This window comes from Boleophthalmus pectinirostris, unplaced genomic scaffold (genome assembly GCF_026225935.1).
Source record: "Boleophthalmus pectinirostris isolate CB_2022bp ecotype Guang Dong unplaced genomic scaffold, ASM2622593v1 HiC_scaffold_8, whole genome shotgun sequence".
NCBI classification, from domain to species: domain Eukaryota; kingdom Metazoa; phylum Chordata; class Actinopteri; order Gobiiformes; family Gobiidae; genus Boleophthalmus; species Boleophthalmus pectinirostris.
The window spans coordinates 9809994-9832493 of record NW_026571515.1 but is presented as its reverse complement, the minus strand read 5'-3'; the positions used below and the strand labels follow the sequence as shown (position 1 = coordinate 9832493).

The 22500-nt window shown below is 39.5% G+C and overlaps 1 protein-coding gene across 1 annotated transcript in view; it reads right to left on the bottom strand.

Moving 5' to 3' along the window:
- Positions 1-22500, bottom strand: part of LOC110158802 (forkhead box protein J3-like) — a 205808-nt gene that overhangs the window by 155787 nt on the left and 27521 nt on the right. The window contains exons 2-3 of the mRNA XM_055165668.1: positions 10744-10914; positions 6551-7036 (exon numbers count right to left, since the gene is read on the bottom strand). Of these exons, the coding sequence (XP_055021643.1) occupies positions 6551-6925 (375 nt within the window). The 5' untranslated portion in view covers positions 6926-7036; positions 10744-10914. The remainder of the gene's footprint in view (positions 1-6550; positions 7037-10743; positions 10915-22500) is intronic.

Below are 22500 nucleotides of genomic sequence, written 5' to 3'. Positions count from 1 at the left end.
ATAATAATCTGACCCACCAATATGTTTTTAATAACACAACATGACTAAATTCAAGGTCGTTATCCTTACAAACCATTGCCTAAATTGACATTATGATTAAGGATCATCTGAACATCGCAAACTAAAAACCATAACAATGTAAAATACAATATAAAAAGTGACAAGAGTGTTATGTATATGCAATTTTAACAATACGTTTAATTTACACAAAACACCAAGTCGTTATCCATCAAAACATTCCTTAAAATACCTTAAAAGAAAGTGAATATGTAGCAATATATAATAAAAGTAAATTACATGAGAAATAATGATCAGATAAGTAACTACTAAAGAAAAAAGTCAGGGGAGTCAAAATCTTATGGGGGGGGTCACTTTACTATAGCTGTATGTTGACCCCGGGGTCAATAAATTTTGTGGGTCAAAATTAGGGATGGGCATTCGATAAAATTTTCTTAATCGATCGTCGGGAGAATTAGCAATCGATTATTGATTAATCATTAACATTTTTATATTAAAATGATCATCATTATTATTACTATCTGCACTACTAATCTGCATAAATAAATTCAACTTTATAACATATAAACTGTAACGACTCTAGAGCCACATCAGCCCGTTTGACATTATAATGTGTTTAACGTAGCTTTGCGCAACTCTCACAGAAACGAAACTTAAAACCACATGGCTCATTTGCATAAACTAAGCGAAGAAATAAAAACAGCTCTTGTGTCGCTGATGTGCTTCAACTTCTGTCGGATTAAAGGACACGACTCAGTGGAGTATAGGTTAGTGTGACCATATTTGCGCTTGTTAAAACCAGGACACCGTACGGGAGGTGGGAGGTGGAGCCTCGTCATCGACATTGAGCTACTCTCACCTGACAAAGCTTTTTAATGTTTTTCAGTGTCCTGGTGAGCTTTTTACCACTGGAAACCGAAACATATGTGCCTGCTTTGTACACTGTGCACATGGCCTCCCGTTTGTCTCGGAAAGCGGGGAGTTTTTTCTGCAAGTCATCGTTAAATGCGCATTTGTGCTTCGGCACGTTGCAGGCGGACCGACTGTTTGTGTCTGCTTGCTCCTTCCGAGTGCAGAGAGCTACGAGAGCCGCTAAATTTAATGGCCCAATGAAACGAAATGAAAATCCATACATTTGCATCACTTTATAAAAAAAAAAAAAAAAAACCCAGACGGCCAAGACAGGACGTGAAAAACGGACATGTCTGGAGAAGAACGGACGTTTGGTCCCCCTACGCTACACACAGTAACCCACATTCGGTTTGTCGATTAAAAATTAACGTAATCGACGAAATTCTTAATGATCAATTATCGATTACTCGACTAAACATGCCCACCCCTCGTCAAAATACTATCTCACACCGGCAAAGCAATATCATACCCACGGTGGAAAAGTTACGCAGTGCACCTTTAAACTGGAGGCGCACGAAGAGGCAGAAGACGACGATGAATGAATATTTATCATTGCTTAGACCGTGGCCTTTAGTACATCTCTCACCAAACTTTAATAACACAATCCGAAGCCAGGGAATATATGAGTCCAAACCACAAAGCCACCTCTTTTTGGCACCTTGCTTTTTAATGATGCCACCTGAATGCAGCGGCACACGCGAATCAATGAATCGCACCTTGTAATTACCAGATACTGAACCAACCTGGCAACCCAATATGAGGCGCTAAGACAAGGCAGTGCGTCCCTCTAACACCGCTGTGAAAGGAAAACTAATTGAGTGCATGCAGGTAGGATTCTCTGCCAAGACAAGCGGTTTCCTGTCCCCTAACCTTTTTGTCTAGATTTCTTTGGCATGACATTTGTATGAGAGGCAAGAAGAAGAAGAAGAAGAAGAAGTAAAAAAGCTCGGAAATATGAGAAATAATGAGTGGTAGAAATATGTCCCCGTTCTCAAAAAGATGAATTGATTTGAGCGTTTGCAGACAGTCTTTTCAATGTGTCAGTGGAGGAGCAGCATCCATCTACTGCTTATTCGCTAATAAGGCAGAGAATCCCCCAGACGCAGCCATAGGGACCTATTCATTCGGCTGGCGGTATCAGTGCCACCTCTGTGCTCACATTAGCCAAGGATTTGCATAGCTACATTTACATACGGATTTAATAATGGCGTCTGAATGGGGAGAAGTGCAGGTGCCAATCATACGCAGTTCACTAAAGGGTTTGTGTGTGTGTGTGTGTGTGTGTGTGTGTGTGTGTGGTTGCAGGCGATAACTAAATCTGATTTTAGTGTATTATTAAAAAACAAGGAGACAGTGGCGGCTACAGCTGGGTGCGATACAGTTCGGATCGTTATGTTTTCCTTACGTTTTATTGCCAACTGTTGCGATTTGTGATATATAAGAGCTGTTCATCGCATCAAATTTGCTGCACTAAAACTAATGTTGTAGGAAAAAAATTATATATCTCTTGATGATAAATAATTAGGGTGTAACGATATTCAAGCGTTACGATACGATATTGCCACGGTAAGAACGTCACGGTACGATATTTATTGCGATATCGTGGGAAAGCTCAGGATATGGTGGGGAGGCTCACGATATTACAATATTATACATAAAACAAGACTGACATTACAAAATGCTTTGACCGGTTATTTGGTACAACATTTATTGTCATACTCATACCAATGACAGCCTTTGAAGTTAATGTGCAAAATTCAAGTAACAACTAAACAACTGTAATAAAAGTATAGTCAGGAGTAGGGATGGGCATGATTAATCGATTAATCGATAATTGATCATTAAGAATTTCATCGATTACGCAAATTTTAATCGACAAACCGAATGTAGGTTGCTGTGTGTAGTGTGACCAAACAGGTGTGTACATGTGTCTCTGCACTCAGAAGGAGCGAGACACAAACAGTCGGTCAGTCTGCAGCGTACCGAAGCACAAATGCGTATTTAACGATGACTTCTACAAGAAATTCCACGCTTTCCGTTGCGTTCGGGACAAGTGTGAGTCCATGTGCACAGTGTATAAAGCAGCACATATGTTTCGGTGTCCAGTGGGAAAAAGCTTTACCAGGTGAGAGTCGCTCAATGTCGATGACGAGTCCCCACCTCCCTCCTCCCGTACGGTGTCCTGGTTTTGACAAACGCAAATATGGTCACACTAACCTGTATTCCACTGAATCATGTCTGTTAATCCGACAGAAACTGACCGCATCAGCGACACAAGAGCTGTAGTTTTATCTTTGCTGAGTTTATGCAAATTAGCGATGTGGTTTTAAGTTTCATTTCTGTGAGAGTTGCACAAAACTGAATTAAACACATTATAATGTCAAACGGACTGATGTGGCTCTAGAGTGGTTACGGTTTATATGTCGTAAAGTTGAATTTATTTATGCAGATTAGTAGTGCAGATAGTAATAATAATGATGATCATTTTAATATAAAAACGTTAATGACGATAATCGATCGTTAATTCTTCCAACGATCGATTAAGAAAATTTCATCGAATGCCCATCCCTAGTCAGGAGCCTCGCAGAGTAAGTCCAACAGAAGCTGAACCACCTCAGTGCTCAAGGAGCGAGCTGTTTTTTTCAGGCTTATGTAAATGAACCATGTGGCTTTAAGTTTATTTTATGTAAAACATCAACAAATGTGCACAAAGCTGCATCAAACACATTATTACTCAATGTATATCTGAGTCCTCCTCGTAGGAAATAAAAAAAAAAAAACTTTAATGTGATGGCATTGTGTAATTCGCTCCAGTTTAGCCACAAACTTTTTAAACCCAACACCTTCAACTGTGGAAAATTGATCCAAATCACTCGCTATATATTCTGTGATGTATTTCGTTATTTCTGGAGCGCTGTTGTAAATGCTTCATGTATAGTTTTTTTTGCCCCGACTTGATTTTCTGAACACATTCTTGAAAATTTTCTGCGTGTTGGCTTATCACGTGACTTCTCGTGTTGTTAGTATTTCTCGAGGTGTACGCACGGTGCACTGGCCGTGTTTGCATATTGTCTGTTGTTTGTCCGTCACCTGTTCTCTTTTCACATTTCATGTCACGACAAACCCAAAATGCTTTTAGACGTCAGACTTAAAAGCCACTGGTGCATCCACAATGGGCGCACTGGCCAATGACATGACCACAAAGGATTATGGCCAATGTAGTTTACTGTACTATGTGTCACAGGAGCAGACTGAAAATTCTTATTTTTGCCTAAAGACACACAGTTTAATACCGTGATTTTATTATGACAATATCATGATATGGACAGGGTCCAGGCCTGCCCTTACCCAGAGACCAACATCCTGCCCTCCCCAGGAGTATGTCCCTTCTCCATTTCCCATCTGAATGTTACAAAGTTTATATCACCTGAGATGACCAGAGGACACATACATTTCAAAGTGAGAAGGTGACAACTCCTACTGAGGTGTTTTCAGGTGTGATTGATCTGATTTGCATCCATATTCACATGTGTTTGTCATTTCCTGACAAGATTAGCAAGAAAAAGGGAACAAAGGCATAAACAGTAGCCTACCTAAACCTGTCAAACTAAATCAAGACCTAAACGAACACTCATTAACACAGTTCTGACTCACTTCCCAACACAAAATGGGACTGACAAAAACAAACCCAGTTCTTAATGAGGAAACAAAGCAATTGTGCAACCAGTGGGCCTCCATTTTGAGAACCGCTAAAAGTTAAGCCAAAGAGTTATATGCTTTAAAAGTGTGGATTATAAGTGACACAAAAAAACTACAATTCTGATTTTTTTTTTTTTGTTGAAATAACTGCACCTTTACAATCGCTAATAATAACATAGGTGCACTGTGTAACTTTTCTGGAGAGGGTCCACAACCTGTTTGTTTTAAATTGTCCACAGTATTAAATTAAACTAAAGTGTCTTGTATTTATTCAACTCCGAGTCTTTATAACAAACATTTTATTTACAACAAAAAATGTCTTGAAAAACATACATTCTTACTGTGAGTGGGCTCGCCTCTCCATAAATCTAACCTGTTATTTGCCTTGTCCAAGTCCCCATGGAGATTCTTAGGTTTATGGTCATACTGTGGAATTTTTTGGCACATCTCCATGGAGACAAGCACGTGACGAACCCTGCAGAAGCTACACAGTGCAGCTTTAAAGTACAATGAACGCTGAATCATGGTTTCTCAAATTTCTTTAGCTTGTCCAACATTTTAAAAAAAATTATGAAACCTTTAGTCCAAAGAAATAAGTTTATTTGCTAAAGATATTGGCTTATTTCTCCATTGTGGTTCATCCTAAAACTTTTTTGAAAAACAACTGCTGTCTGTTTAAAGATGCAATGTGTAACTTTTCTAGTGGAGAGTCCATCAAATGCTTTTCTCCATGGAGAAGCTTTGTCTGGAATGTTACACAGTTTGGATTTAAACTTTTATATCATCATGGAGACCAAACCAGACCAAGTAACAGGTCAGATCTGTGGAGAGGCGAACCCGCTCACAGTCAGAATGGTATTTTTGAGCTATAAATCCACATGTATTTGAAAAAATGTAAGGTAGATTTGATTAATGTCACACTGTGGAACATTCCAGGCAGAGCATATTCATAGAAACCAACAGGTGACAGACCCTCAACCAAAAAGTGCACCTTTCAAAAGGGGAGTCCGAAATTTTGGGTATAGAACCTCATTTCCTAGTGAGCCAGAGTGTTGGAGACATTTTTCCAGTCCTTGTATTTGCTAGGTCACTGGTGCTAGTGCATGTCAATGGTCCATAGTTATCCTGCCACTAAAAACAGTCTTACCCACTCCACAAAACACCCGAAACAAATCTATTATTACGCCAGACTGTCCATGTGAATGTCTGTGTTGATAGAATAATTTTAAAAGTAAAACCAACCTTGCATTTGAAGGATTGATGTCTGAGCAGCAGCAGTGAGTTGTTCTTCCTGATAGAAACTTTGTCAGTGGCGGACTGATATCACCTAGCACCAATCTTACCGGCAAAGTAAAATTCCGCCGCTGCTGAGAAAATAGTCCCTCAAGATGCGACGATTCATGCGACGCAAGGTTAGTTTTATTTCAAATATTATTCTATCGGCACAGACATTTACATCAACAAGTCTGGTGTAGTAATAGATTTACTTCGACCTCTGCAAATACAAGGACTGGATGGAATATTTAAAAAGTGTCTCCACACATCTCCAACACTCTGGCTCACTAGGAAATGAGATCCTATGTCTAAAACTTCGGGACTGCCCCTTTAAATTTTCATATCTTCATGGAGACCAAACCAGACTAAGTTACAGGTCAGACCTGTGGAGAGGCAACCCCACTCACAGTCAGAATTCCTGTTTTTCTAGGTATTTTTGAGCTACAAATCCACCTGTAATTGAATAAAAACATAAATGTAAGGTAGAGCTGTTTAATGTCATACTGTGGAACATTCCAGGCAGAGATAGGCAGACATATCCATTGAAACAAGCAGGTGACGGACCCCCAAACCAAAAAGTGCACCTTTAAAATTATCACACATTGTCTACATTACATTAACTTTGTATGAATTAAAAGTCCCTTACCTTCCAGCCGCTCCCCGCCTCTCTGTAGTAGGGGAAGTTATCACAGATCCACTGGTAAATTTCACTCAGGGTCATGCGTTTCCGCGGCGACCCGTTGATGGCGAAGGTTATCAGGCTGGCGTAGCTGTACGGCGGTTTCCCGTCTCTGTGCTGCGCCGCCTCCTCCTGGTCGAGCGTGGTGTTCTGGTCCAGGTGCGCGATCTTCTTTGCGCCCGTCCCGTGATGCTGGTGCCCGATGAGGTGGTGGGGCCCGTGCAGGTGGTGCCCGTGGTGGTGGTAGTGATGCCCGGGGTCAGTTTTTTGAATAGCGGCTCTCATGCTGAGCTGCGGCAACCAGTCCATGGAGGTCAGACTGCTCTCCAGCTCCGAGGTCATGGCGAGATTCGGGGGCTTTCGGGGTCAGATGTCGGCAGTACGTGGAGAATACTTGGGCGAGGTCCCGGTTGGCTCAGTCCATAGGAGTCGTGCTGCAGGATTGGCTTGAGTCTGCAGGGAGAGAGGTCTGTTTACTATGAGTGTTTCATGGTTTTTGGCTGAAGGAAGCGCACTTGGCAGAGATACACAGATATTAACTCGCTCACATATTTTCCAAACACAAATGCTGACTGTGGAGTTGACTCTGGTTCAAATAAAGATAGGGATGTCCCCGATAGCACTTTTACTGACTGGGAGTAGATGCATATGAGTGGTGAGCTATTTACTTCACTACAGTTTGCTTTTCCTTTAAATCAACATCAACACTGCGATGATTCCTGTATTGATTTGATATAAGATAGATACTTTAAAGCTACACTATTCAGCTTTTCTACTCTTTGTGAACATGTTATTGCTTTGTTTGGATTGGATTGTAACACCGTATGGCATTAAAATATAAAAATCTAATCTTACAGAAATACCTAGAAGACTACATATAATAAATATATATATAATACCTAGAAGACTACATATAATAAACCATGAATATTGACTAAACACATACATGAATATTGACTAAACACATACTTTTCTTTAACATTACATTTTGTTTTGATGTGGTCATGGACGATGGATTTTGTGTCGTCTTTGTCATTATTATTGTTGGTTTGTACGACCATAAACGAAAACAAAACTGGCATCTTTAAAAAATAAAGATAAGAACTAAAAAAAAAAAACACTGTACACTGTAGAAGCTTTAAAAAAACAGAGTATAAAGCGTTATGTTTTGGAAGATATAGAGCTCTGGAATGAATGAATTATGCATATATGTTATATTAATTTTGTTTGTTTTAATTTATATTTTGTCTTTTATATAAAAGTGAAATTGTAAACTTGCTGTCCATGCGCTGCTTTCCTTTTGTGAAATTCTCTCATTGTTTAATAGAGTTTGGCATTATAAGTACTTTTTACTTCAGCCTAAACCCTTTCGGTCATGATCCATGGGGTTGTAGTCTATGTTTTGTTTTGTTTTGTAGTGCTGCAAAATGACTGAATAAAACTACTACAACTAAAGTTATCAATCTTTCTTAGTCCACGTGGGCATGTTATACCTCGTTATAAAGTTTAGTCTCTCTATATTATGTCCATTTAATCCAATTTACAAACAGATAAATGTCCTAATATGTGGGGGAGCATCAGTATTTATCTGTGGAGTAATTTGTCTGTGTCTGTGATGCCGTACTGAACACACCCCCAGAGTCATGTCACTCGCATGCGCTTGTTTACACACGCAGCTGCTGTCAACATTCTGGATTATATTTTATTTACGGACTATTGTTTTGAGACAGGATTGAAAAGACACTTATTAGTAAAGACTTGTGATCTGAGAGGTCCCTGTATGAGCGGTGAGTGTAACAAATGTGTCAGTTTTTGAAGCTACTTTCCGTTCTTTCTATGTAAATGAGCTGTGAATAGAGGTGTGAATGATCAGCATTTACGCATAATTAATTTACCGCTAAAGGCTGATAGTGGTGGTTTACTTACTTTGTTTACTGGCTAGAATGTCATGCAAAAATACCATTAGGCCAACCTACTGCCTTTAAATATGACTTTAAAGAGACAGAATAACAATAAATGTAACCTAAATAAACCCAGTATAAAATCCAGTAGAGCCAGACCTAAGTTTTATAATCAATAAAAGATTTATAGTGAATTTTTACATCACTAAATATATCAGCTTTTATATCAGAAGCTCCAACTCCCATTTTCGGTATTATATGGGCCGCAAAAACATCCGTATCAGTCAGGCTCTACTTTTTATTGCACAACATGCCTTAGAAAATCATGTGTTATTATTGTGTGCAGATCTGACCGGTAACTTGGCCTTTTGGCATCACCTACTTGTCTTGTCACAGAGATAGATAAGTTTAATGCCATACAGTGGGGTATTTCAGGCAAAGCAATAATGTTTTCATGGAGACGAGACGGTTGCGGACCCTCCTCCAGAAAAGTTAAGCAGTGCACCTTAAAGGATGTACAATACAATCTTTTATAGTACAACGCTTTCCTTTTTTTCTAAGCTTTGGACCGACACCAAGAGCTTCTCTATAATCTCGTGAGTTGATTATTACCAGGCCCAAATGTTACAGAGACTGGCTGAGATTTGATTCCCAAGTCACATATTAAAGTGACTTGCATACTAAGATGTCTTTTCCATTAAGTAGAGACATTTTCCAGTTTAGTTCTCCTGACTAGAGATGCACTTTTCTGTTTATTAGTATCAGACAGGGATGTAACAATAAACGAAATATCGTTGTCAAATTCTCACAATAATACCATGGACAATCATAATATATATGGAATTACAAGTCTCTTCACGTTAAATTAAGAGTTATGGTGCAGCAATAGCTAAAAAAAGACAGAGGGAACTACATAGACCATGATCCTTTGCTCCATTTCAGTGTAGACTACATGAAGAAATAGCAGTTCTAAGCACTTTTAAGTCTTAGTTTTTTGGACTGAGTCTTGTCAAGGCATTTTAAGAGGAAAAAGTAGCATATTAACAGTTTTGTTTATAAGCCTGCACAAAATATCGCAACAAATATCGTACCGTGAGATGTATATCGTGAAAATATCGTACAGAGAGATTAGGATATTGTTACATCCCTAATCGTGAACCTCTCCATCATACCTTTCTCACGATATTGCAATAAATATCGTAAAGTGACGATATCGTATCGTAAGACTTCGGATATCGTTACACCCCAGTATCAGATATCTGCGCCGACACTGAACAATTTTCTGGATCGAATATCGGCTTCCAAATATACATACTGCCAATATCCTGGTTGGACAGATAAATTGATGTAATACGACCCAGAAAGTCTCAAAATGTTTGAAATTGCATTTATACAAAGCTGTTTTGTAGTTACACACTGCAAAAAAAAGCTTGGCCAAAATTTCAGAATCAGAAAATGCCTTAAAAGTAGAGAAATTATCTGTCCATGCAGCAAGACCATTTTACTTGACAAGCTATCTTAAAATAAACTACCTCTAGACTAGAATAAAGCCGTCTTTGGTCTAGTAAGTAAATAATAAATCTGTAAACAAGACAAATAACCTGATATAAGTTTTAAAATCTTGGCCAGATCAGAGAAATTTGCAGTACATGGAGGTGCATTGTGTAACTTTTCTGGTGGAGCGTCTGTCATCTGCTCCTCACCATGGAGATATGGCCTGGAATGTTCCACATTATGGCATTACACTTATTTATCTCTGCGAAGACACCAGAGGGTCAGAGTTACATGTCAGATCTGTGGAGAGGCGAGCCCACACACAGTAAGAAAGCAAGTTTGTAGGTCAATAACAACCCATGTTATTGAGTAAAGGCAAGATGGAAACGTTTAATGCCATACCGGGACATCAGTGGACCCTGCACCAGAAAAGTTACGCAGTTACCATTAAGTCTAAAAAGGGTACTGCAAAAATGTGACTGCACTGGACTCACAGTTTGTAGTAAAATGATGAAATGGATGAGTTTGTGGGGAATTTTAATTTGATAACTTCGGGAAAATTGACTAAATCGACTACGCATCAGCCCAAAAATATCGGCAGAGGTCATAACAAAATGCGTAATGGTCAGTCTCTAATGAATATTCAATCACACAAAGCAGTTTCACTTCATGAATAAATAACCAAGTGTGTAATAAAGAAAAAATATAGAACTTAATCAATAAAATCAATGTATGTATAAATGGTGAGAGTTTTGCTTGACTTACTTTCCGCGTTGGTTTCCATCTTTCTCTGGGCCAAAGCATCTGTGGAAGTGTCTGCAGCGAAAGGACCAGCCCTTTCTCTGCACATGTTCACAAAGTCTTCATTTAGTTCCACTTTGTCTCCCACCTCCTCTTCCTCCTCGTCCTCCTCCTGTTCCTCCTCCTGTGTCACCGCTGAAACACAAAAACACACAGACCCGGTGATCCTCCCCTGCCAGACAGCTCTCATAAGATATTAATATCTCAACAGCACTCGACTGGCCAAGGCATGTGTCCAACCAGATTAAAACTCCTCTCTTTCTGCCTCTCACTCGCCGCAAAGTGGAAATGGCAATTGGATCCGCGGAGTGACTAAAAGCTGGGGAATTGTTTTCACAAGTGCTTGCCAAATGGGGGGAACTGAGCGCTAGGAATTCCAGTTTCAGGAGGGAGAGAAAGAGAAAGAGAGAGAGGAGCGTTTAGCAGCACAGAGAGACTAACTGCCTTCAGCTAAAGCATCCAGTGGTGTGTCCCGTACGGCGTTCCTCAGTCCACTGTCAAATCCATACAGGCTCCGAGAGTGTATGCAAAACCAAAGAATAACTACATAAATAACACTGATTTTCATTTTAAAAGGTGCATTACGCAACTTTTCTGATGGAGGGTCCACTTCTTATAACCTGCGTCATGCCAGATTGATAAAGCATATCACTCTGAATTGAGTTCTTCCATCTGGAACGGCTCTCACTAAAAGCGTTTAGAAAAAGGACTTGCAGCGGAACGCCTCGCGCTGACTGAGCAAACACACCGAAGTGCCACCCACCCGGTTCTTTTTAGCCAATCACGGCAAACCTGTCAAAATGATGTATCCAACTTGCAGCAGGTAAAACCAAAACAAGTGTCATACTGGAGAGGGAAGATGTCAATAAATAAATTTAGCCGTTTTTGCGATAGAAATTTGTGCTTTAAGGGCGTTACAAGGCTCCATCACCGTCCGTCAGCGCCACCATGTTTGTTTTGGTTGGTGAAGGCCACAGACTGTATATGGGCCTGGTCAAGCAGAAGTAAACAGCAAGGCCAAAAATTCAAGTTAATGCATCTGATATAAAAATGTATTCAACAGATAGAATATGTACTCTAGTTTATGAAACTGTTTACCTTTTTTCTGTACCATTTTTAGTTCTAAAGTTACATACGTTTTAAACAGACCATGTATGAAACATGGAACAAAAATTATTTCCCAAATTTCAAAGACCTGCAAATCATGTAAATAAATGGATGTATTTCATCATATCTTGTGTTATTCCATCTTTGAACTGTTGATGAAGGTACATGATTTTTCAAAAAATATATATTTAAAATAATAAAAATTAGCTTGGAAGGACTGACATATTTTTTTGAAATAGTTTCCTTTCATTTTGAAGTAATATTAAAGTATTTGGAAGAAAAAAGATGACAAATTATGTAAAATCATGCACCTTCTACTTGTTTGCTCAATTTTCCCTCTGTTACTTTTCCCTCCGTTACCATGACCTTTCTTAATAAAAAATCTCATTACTCAAAAAGTAAGAGGTTTTTCAACCTAATCTTGTACCATATGGTAGAAAACTATATGAAGCAAATATTCAAACCAGTTTGTTAAGGATATGTAAGTGAGAACCAAGAGTTATCACTGTTTATATTTATTGCCCAAAAAGTGCTGCATATTTCATTCCCTCCGTTACCAACATGAGTTTTTAAATTTTTTGTCAACAATTTGAAATAATATCACAGGTTTAACTTTACCCTGTTGGAGTGTTAACTCTTTCCTACATTCTGATACTTTACTTATTTCAATAGTCCCTCTAGTTTCTGAATAAGAGCTATTTGAATGTAAAAAATCTGCTCCTGTTTCCCTCCGTTACCACTTGACTGAACCCATATATACCTTATATCCAGTTTAGGCCTGGCGCTCGGGGCTGTCGTCACGTCTCCTGAAACTCCTCCCCGTGCCACAGAAGCTCTGACTGGGCCAAACACTGCGGGGGTTAATTTAAACTGTCCAGCAAAAGCACCTCAAGATGGATTCTCGTGAGTTTGTGAACTTACAAATACTACGGGTTACGCTACTTACTTGTCTCCATCGAGATGTTATGTTTGGCCTGGAATATTCCATACTGTGACATTCAGCGTTTCCCACAGAAAATTGGTTAGGCAAGGCAGTGCTTTTGGGGGGAAGGGGCAGAGAAGAAGTGAGGAGCAGGGAGGGTGCGGAGATTTCGTGCAACGACCTTAGTTTTGTGAGGATTCAAGTGGTTCAGAGGGACGTAGTTAAGGCGGGGGACACTTTTTGTCAAGGCGGCCGCCCTAACTATAAAGTGCTATGGGAAACACTGACATTAAACATATACATATCCTACATATAATATAGGGATAGCAGTGCTGATATTAATAAAATTTGCGGGATCAGATTTCAGCTTCTAATTATCAGTTCAGACAATATCCTGATTGGAAATATAAACTGGTGTATGTACTAGCTGTAGTTGGCCCACAAAGTCTCATAATGATAGAGTTTTTATTTATACAAAGTTGTACTGTGGTTACTTGAGAGATAACAGCTGCATGATGTCAACATTGTTTGGTAACCTCTCAGTCAAACTTAAAGCGCAGATTTTACCTTGACTAAAAGAGCAGGTAAAATAATGGGTGTGGCCCCAAGCTCACTTCAGCAAATTTTTGAGGAGACTGTGAGGAAGCTCGGCAGGAAGGTGATCAATGACCCAACCCATGTTCTTCACAGTCAGTTTGAGTTGATGCCATCAGGCAGAAGGTACAGGGTCCCAAACTGTAAACTGAACAGATTCAAACATTCTTTTGTGCCACTAGCTGTTAAACTGCTAAACTCAGATAATGCAGTTAAAAAATAATTATAAAAGGCTTAGGGATTGTGCAATTAAAACTACACATAGGCTTAGGGAATGTGCAATAATTAAATCTGCACATAGGCTTAGGGAATGTGCAATAATTAAATCTGCACATAGGCTTAGGGAATGTGCAATAATCAAATCTGCACATAGGCTTAGGGAATGTGCAATAATTAAATCTGCACATAGGCTTAAGGGAATGTGCAATAATTAAATCTGCACATAGGCTAAGGGAATGTGCAATCAAAACTGCACATAGGCTTAAGGAATGTGCAATCAAAACTGCACATAGGCTTAAGGAATGTGCAATCAAAACTGCACATAGGCTTAAGGAATGTGCAATCAAAACTGTACATAGGCTTAGGGAATGTGCAATAATTAATAGAACAGAAGAATGCAAGTACTTGCCTGTTAAGGATAATTTAAGGGTCCTGTTGGTGCATCACTCGTGGTCATACTTGGTCTCATATTTACTTTGTTTTATGGTGTTTGTTTATGTGCTGCTTTGTGTTGTGTTGTCCTGTTTTTTTGATAAAGCATGTTACCCCCTGTCCCAAGACAAATTTCTCCCATGGGAGACAATAAAGGATTATCTTATCTTATGATCAGCTTTGTCTTATTTTATTTTTGATTAAAGGGAATTTTATTTACTGCCGTTTTCAGATTTTTATGGGTTTTTGCTTTTATGCTTTATTGCTTTTACTGGTTTTATTGTTTTAGGAGTGGTATGACCAAATATTAGCAATTTACCTTTTTGTCATCTTCATTTTATGATCTCTGTGCAGCACTTTGTTTGTAAAATGTGCTATAGAAATAAAGTGGATTTGGGATTTGGAAATAAATGCTGTTCTCAGTCTCTGCTCATACTCGATATCAACCGATAACAGCGCAGACACTTAAATCCATAGTATCGGAATCGGTATCGGAACTGTAAAAGCTGGATCATTGCATTCCTGTACTATAACATCTAGAATTTATTCATTGTCATATGTTTCTGTTGCTCAAAAATACAATAATTCCTTCTGTGAATAGGGGCGTCTCTTCTCAGATCTGACCTGTAATGTGACTTGTCGCGTACCGTATTTTTTGCACTATAGGGCGCACTGTCATTAAATGGTCTATTTTCAAACTTTTTTTCACAAATAAACTGCACCGGACTATAAGGCTCATTAAACGAAACACAACAGTTTGATGGGTCAGTGGGACTTTGTTTGTGCGCGTTCACGGTGACTCTGGGCTTTGTTCAGTTGTGGCGTGTAGGGAGGGTGCTGTCTGGGACCGCTGGATTGTCGGCGTGTTCGCAGTGACTCAGTTGTTCAGTTGTGGCTAGAAGTGGCACATTGCACTCGCTTTTTCAGTTCGTTCCTCCGTTCCATTCCTCATCCGTGTGGAGTGATGAGTGTGTCTGCGGGTGTTTTTCGCTGTGCGGTCGCCGTCTGCTCCGTGCGTGTTTGCGTGTTTGTAGTTTACTGAAGTCGTGCTGGGACACACGAGTGGATTCGTGTATAAGGCGCTCTGGATTGTGGGGCGCGCACTCGTTTTCTGATGGTTTTGGAGGCTTATGAGTGCACCCTATAGTCCAGAAAATACGGTAGTTTAAAACAACTCCAGTCAAATGAAGCTCATCGAGGTTTGCTGTTTTATTTACAAACAAAATAAAAACACCAAGGATCATGCAGAGCGGGTTAATACGAACATTTTAACACCAAAATGACGAGGTTCACTGCAGTAGTCAGAGAGAAAGGGGTGACAATTTTTCAGTTTTAAGTAAATCTGAGCCAAAATCGATCACTTCCTATCTGAAACACAGCGGCTAGTGAGTTAGCCATGTCAATTTAAATATATATGGTTGAAAGGCAACACTTTTAGGGCTTCAGTGTCATATCGAGACACAAAAAGGTGAGGAGCTGGAAGAGGTGGTGTCTGGGGAGGGGGACATCTCATTTTACAATATCAAGGCGGATGAGGAGAAATAAAAACGTGGCTTGCGTCTGAAGATAAGTTTGGAGGTTTACCAGACAACAGTTTTATATGATTCATGAAGACAAAAGCTCTCATCATTGTGTTAGTCAGCGATTGTTCTGTTCTCTTAGTCAGTGACAGGACACCGAGAATGTCATGTAATATTACTCATCGATGAAGCCAACATTTTGTATTCAAATCGTTTTCAACAATGCAGTCTTGTTTAGCATCTTATACCCAGAGGAGATACGTACTCAAGTCATCTGTTTTGATACACTACCTATCTGTGCGCCTTTATTATGTTAAGCTAACTTGTAATTGTTATATACTCATTAAAAATACACCTGGAGTTGTTTTGTTTCATTTGCATATGTTTCAGAAATCTGCATACTTTTCCATCTCCCTCTTCAGCTCTCAAAACGCGTGCCCTTCGCTCGTATACATCAAATTTGATAGAGAAATTGCGCTATCAAGGACAGCTCCGGCTCGGTCCTACGCTATCAGAGGTATAATACTCCCTACAAATGATTCTGTCTTGCATTTATTCAACTACAGGTGTTATGATAACTTAAAAATATATTTAAAAACATCTACTCTTACTATGAGTGGGGTTGTGTCTCTGTAATTTGCGTCTCTGTAATTTGTCTTGTAAATCTCCATGGAGATTTGTAAGTTTATGGCCATACTGTGGAACATTCTTCACATCTCCAAGGAAACAAGCAGATGATTAATTGTAATAACTTCTATTACTCATTATAAATGTAAAAAAGTAAAAAGAGTTTTATTCTGCTGTCTGTTTTTTGCAGTACATTTATACTTTTTGTGGTTAAAAAACTGCACTATGTAACTTTTAGATGAGATTCTATGAATACGTCCGATTTGGTCCCCATGAACATAAAAACGTTTAATACCATACTGTGGAACATTCCAGACAAAGCAATAACATCTCCATGGAGAAATCTGATAGGAACCACACTGGAAAAGTTACACAATACACCTTTAAAATGTGACAGGCCCACAAAACTAACCTGTAATTTGGCTTGCAAGTCTCCATGGAGATTTGTAAGTTTATGGCCATACTGTGGAACATTCTTGGCACATCTCCATGGAGACAAGCAGATGATGAATTATAACAACTTCTATTACTCACTGTAAATGTAAACTAAGTAAAAAATTAAAAACTGTTTTATTCTGCTGTCTGTTTTTTGCAGTACATTTATATTTTTTGTGGTTAAAAAAGTGCACTGTGTAACTTTTTGGTCTTGTTTCTATGGATATCTGCCTGGAATGTTCCACAGTATGGCATTAAACAGATCCACTTTACATTTATTCAATCAAATTATACAGGTGATTTTATAGCTCAAAAATACATATAAAAACAGACATTCTGACTGTGAGCGGGTCATCTCTCCACAGATCTGACCTGTAATTTGATCCGATTTGGTTCCCACGAACATAGAAAGGTTTAATACCATACTGTGGAACATTCCAGACAAAGCAATAACAGCTCCACAGAGAAAAGTTTCTGATGGGTTACACAATGTGGCTTTAAAATGTGACAGGTCAACAAAACAAACCTGTAATTTGGCTTTCAAGTCTCCATGGAGATTCGTAAGTTTATGGCCATACTGTGGAACATTCTTGGCACATCTCCATGGAGACAAGTAGGTGAAGGACCCTTCAGCAAAGTTACACAGTGCACCTTTAAAGCACGGACAGATTTGAATAGGCAATACCGTCCCAATGTCTCTGGTTCCTGATGGTAAATAAACTTCTCTTGCATTTGAAATCCTGAGTCTCCTGCCTCTTTTTTCAACTCTCTGGGGCCCTGAATTATTCCTTATTATATTTAAAGGCGATCCACCTCGACCAATTTCAGTGGTCAAATTATCTCCACTTCATAGTTGAGCATTTGAGACTGTTATTGCTACCATTTTTTTGTCAGGCGTTTAGCTGCTGGTGTTTTGAATAGACGTATTTTATGCCAAGTAAAGCTTTTGAGACACACATTAAAGGTGCACTGTGTAACTTTTCTGCTTGTCTCCATGGAGATGTAACGGCTTTGTCTGAAACATTTGATAGAGCGGTGTTCAAAGTGCATCCAGCATTTACTGAATTGCAGGTGTTTTTATTGATCAAAAATACCTTGAAAAACCTGCATTCTTACTTAGCGCAGGCTCGCATCTCCACAGATCTGACCTGTAACTTGGCCTTCTAGTGCCACCTGCCTGTGTTCATACAGATAGAAAGGTTTAACAGAGTTCCACGCAGAAAACTGGTTAATCGAGGTTGTGGAGATTAGCCGGATTCATCAGCTGGTTTCACGTCGTGGAAACGTCTGACCTCGCAGCATTAGGATTTGTTCGCTCGATGGTAGGTGGGTACTTTTTTTTATTTAACCAATCGCTGCTATTTGGTCGTGGCACATGTAATGCGCCGCTTACGGGGCTAACTGGTATATTAAGCTTTTCCCAAAATCCGTAGTAAAAAGGGCAATAACGTCTTTCCCCTTGATAAAATTCACCAAACATTCTCTTTGTTTCGGCTTTAAATCCTCGATCTCGGGAATTATTGCCAACTCAGAATATATGGCTCTTCGCTGATTGACTGGTGCCCGGACTCGCACTTCTGGGTTCTTGCAAAGAGTCTAGTGTATTCTGATTCCTGACCTAGTCGCTGGAGAGAAATGGAGAGTGAGGACCAGGACACGACGACTGTAGTTTTGCAAGGATTCTCGTGGTTCGGAGGGATGTAGTCAAGGCAGGAGGCAATTGCTGTCAAGGAAACACTGTTTAATGCCATGAGGAATGTTCTAGACCAGGGGTTTCAAACTCAAATTCACAGAGGGCCAAAATTAAAAACTGGGACTAATTCGTGGGCCAAACTAAATATTTACTGAAAAATTCCAAGAACATCTGGATGTTTTCTCTTCTTTCGAGATATGTAATGTTAAACCTTTTCCTTGCTCAAACACTGACTATAAAATAATAACACAATTTTAAATAAATAACGTCTGTATTGCTTGTATCTGTAGTCAGTGGACCAGCTCTAATACTTATTTGATATGATCTCACAGGCCAAATATAATTATATTGCGGGCAAAATTTGGACCCTGGGCCTAAGTCTGACATGTCTGTTCTAGACAAAGCAATAACATCTCCATAGAGACAAGCAGGTGATGCCTACTCTCTACCAGGAAAGTTACGGCATGTACTTTTAAATTATACATGATAAAATATAAAAAGTTTTACTACAGGAAATGAAAGTGTACCTATATGTTCCCACAGCCCCACATTTTTATTTTCTGACCTACGTTATAATGTTTTTCCTCATCAAAACCAGACATGGAGTTGTGTTTTGCTTCATTCGTTCTTTTCTCTAATTACACTTTGTTCCACTTTGTGATGTCATGTGGTTATACAGAAAATGCTCCACTGTGTTTTTAAACTCCATACACCTTCACTAGAATCATTTGGATGAATTCAGTCCTGGAATTGCCAATCTCTACTAAACTAAAAGTAAAAGGAGACGCTAATTTGAAACCTACCACTTCTTGACATCGCGAAGTGGACCAGAGCATTTTGAGCTTTGGAGATGAAGACAGACAAATAATCCAGGTTTACTCAAGACACAAATGAAACAAAACAAAACTCCAGGTCTGTTTTTGAGGAGATAACAACATTATAACACGGCTTAAAGCTCACAAGAGTAAATTTCGTGCAAAACAAGACCTTTATGATATGACTCAAAAAAATACTGTTATTCTGATTTCACCACATTATTCACCCCAGCTGATTTAGTTACAGTCGTAGTATAGATTTTTATTTGTGTCTTATTTCTTTTACGATCAAAATAATGACTTATTGGAGTGAAACATATTTATATCATGTTCTATATTCATGTCCATGTTGATGAGAGTATGTTTTGTTACGGTTTATATTTTAGCGCAGGCAAAGTTTTTGAATAGGTCTTGTCGCATAAAACTAATGGAAATACATGGAACGGGGAATTAGTTTCAGCTAGGGCTATGTTTTTAAGGGGTGCCAGGGAACCGCTGACAATGAAAAGCTAGATGCAGCCCCGCTAGTATTGTGCATCTACATCCCCATACAGTCACCTCTGCTCGTCCTTCAGCAACAAAGACACTCCTGGCCCACGCTTCTCCATTCAGAACCTCGGTATATGTATAATCAAGGTAAAACTTCAATGCTTCGCGCGCCGCCAAATCCTCCGGAGAGAAGCCGAACAGCGGCGGAGAGGAGAGGAGAAGGAGACGACGGCGAGAAAAATAAATCAGGAAAATATGCTTAATTGCAACAGTTTGAACGAATGTTTGGGAGTCAGATCGTCAGCGGTGGTGCTTAGGGAGAAGGACTGGTAGAAGAGACGCATATACTAGTAAATACACAGGGATTACACGAATATATGTTTGGTAAAGCCGGATCTGATCTGAGAAACCAAACCAGACGAAGAGAGGAGAAGGAATTGTGCTTAAAAAAAGGTGCATTGTGTAACTTTTCTGCAGGAGGTTGGATGGCCTGTCAAATGCTTTTCTCTGTGGATTATTGCTTTGCCTGGAATGTTTCACAGTATGACATTAAACCTTACATTGACATTAAACCAGACTAAGTTACAGGTCAGATCTGTGGGGAGGCAGTGCCTGTTTTTCTTGGTATTTTTTGAGGTATAAAACCACCTGTAATTTAATGAAAAGAGAGGCAATAAAAAGAGAAGTAGAGCTAGTTAGTGTTGTAGTGAAAACCGCACTAATCGAGACCAAGACTTGTCCGCAACCACAGGGTCCCGAGACCAGGAAATGACCAAGACCTCTGAGGGTCGAGACCAAGTCAGGACCAAGACTTTTAAAGGCCAAGACTGAGACCACGGCACATCGAGACCAAGACCCATCCAGACCACGGCCCATCGAGACTACGGTCCATCGAGACTAAGGTCCATCGAGACTAAGGCCCATCGAAACTAAGGCCCATCGAGACAAAGGCCCATCGAGACTACAGCCCATCCAGACCAAGACCCATCCAGACCATGGCCCATTGAGACTACGGTCCATCGAGACTAAGGTCCATCGAGACTAAGGCCCATCGAACTAAGGCCCATCGAGACAAAGGCCCATCGAGACACAGCCCATCCAGACCAAGACCCATCAGGCCCAGAGACTCGGCCATCGAGACTAAGGCCCATCGAGACAAAGGCCCATCGAGACCACGGTCCATTGAGACCAAGGCCCATCCAGACCACGGTCCATCCAGACCAAGGCCCATCAAGACCACGGTCCATCGAGACTAAGGCCCAACGAAACCACGGCCCATCGAGACCACGGCCCAACAAGACCACGGCCCATCAAGATCAAGGTCCATCGAGACCAACTCAAGACCATCTTTGTAATTTTTGACATTTATTTGTATATTCTCAGTTATTTTGGCACATATATATCAATGTTTTTATAAATCTATCTCCTATTTATCACTCGTCGAGTATCAGACAGAGTCCAAGCACTTTCAAGACCGTGACGAGATCAAGTCCAAACGCAGTCGAGTCTGCGAGTTTCGAGACCAAGACCAGTCTCGAATACTACGACACTACTGTGGAACACTCCAGGCAAGCAATAACATCTCCATGGAGACAGATACAGACTGAAACTTCAGAAATAACTTTCAGAAATGTTATGTGTGTACATTTTCTTTGCACTTTTGGTTATTTTTTGGTTATGAGATAAGATTTAAGATTTGTAATAACTTTTATAACGCATTACAGATATAAACAAAGTAAAAATGTAAAAAGAGTTTCATTATGCTATTTTTTGCAGTACATTTTGAATATTTTTTGTGATTTCAAAGGTGCACTATGTAACTTTTTATTTGGGGATACAGCACTTTCTTGTTTCTATGAATATGTCATTGCTCTGCCAGGAATGTTCCACAGTATAGCATTAAACGGCTCCACTTTACATTTATTCAGGTGGTTTTACAGCTCAAAAATACCTAGAAAAACTGTTATTCTGACTGTGAGCGGGGTCGCCTCTCCACAGATCTGACCTGTAACTTGATCTGGTTTGGTCTCCATGAAGATAGAAAGGTTTAATGCCATACTGTGAAACATTCCAGACAAAACTAAAACACCTCCATGGAGAAAAGTATCAGATGAAAAAAAAAAAAAAAAAAGAAAGTTTACATACACAATGCACCTTTAAAATGTGACAGGCCTAATTAAAAGAAATATTTATTTGGAAAAGCATAACCTTATCTGACATAAGCACAGCGGATTTGGCAAGAGACTGTTATGTGAGGACAGAAGAGTAGCTGAGTCATTATTTTTCAACTCCAAGTCTCTCAATTCAGGGTTCATTATTTGTTTTAGCTTTGTTCCCACTATGCAGATTTGTGAATTCTAATGATTTAAACCAGCTTTGAACAGTCATCATTTAAAAGTGCTCAGTCCCAAGTCATGTATAGGAGTCCAGGTAAATAAGCCAAAACATGAGTAGTTCTTCTCTTCACTCAACATCTGCAAAGGAAACATTCAAGAGCCAAAGTTAAAAGGTGCAACGTGCAACTTTTCTCCTGGAGGGTCCCTTAAATACTTTTCCTCATGTTGATGTTACTGCTTTGTCAAAAATGTTTCACAGTATGGCATTAAACCTTTCTATCTTCATGGAGACTAAACCGGACCAAGTAAGAGGTCAGATCTGTGGAGAGGCGACCCCACTCACAGTCAGAATGTTTGTTTTTCTAGGTATTTTTGAGTTATAAAACAAAACATAGTGCACCTTTAATTAGTTTAGCCTGTAAAATATACTTTGCAGAGCAAGTACCATATTTTACCATATTTTGCAGTTTTATGGTATGTTATGGCTAGTGTCGTAGTACTCGAGACCGGTTTTGGTCACGAAACTGGCTTT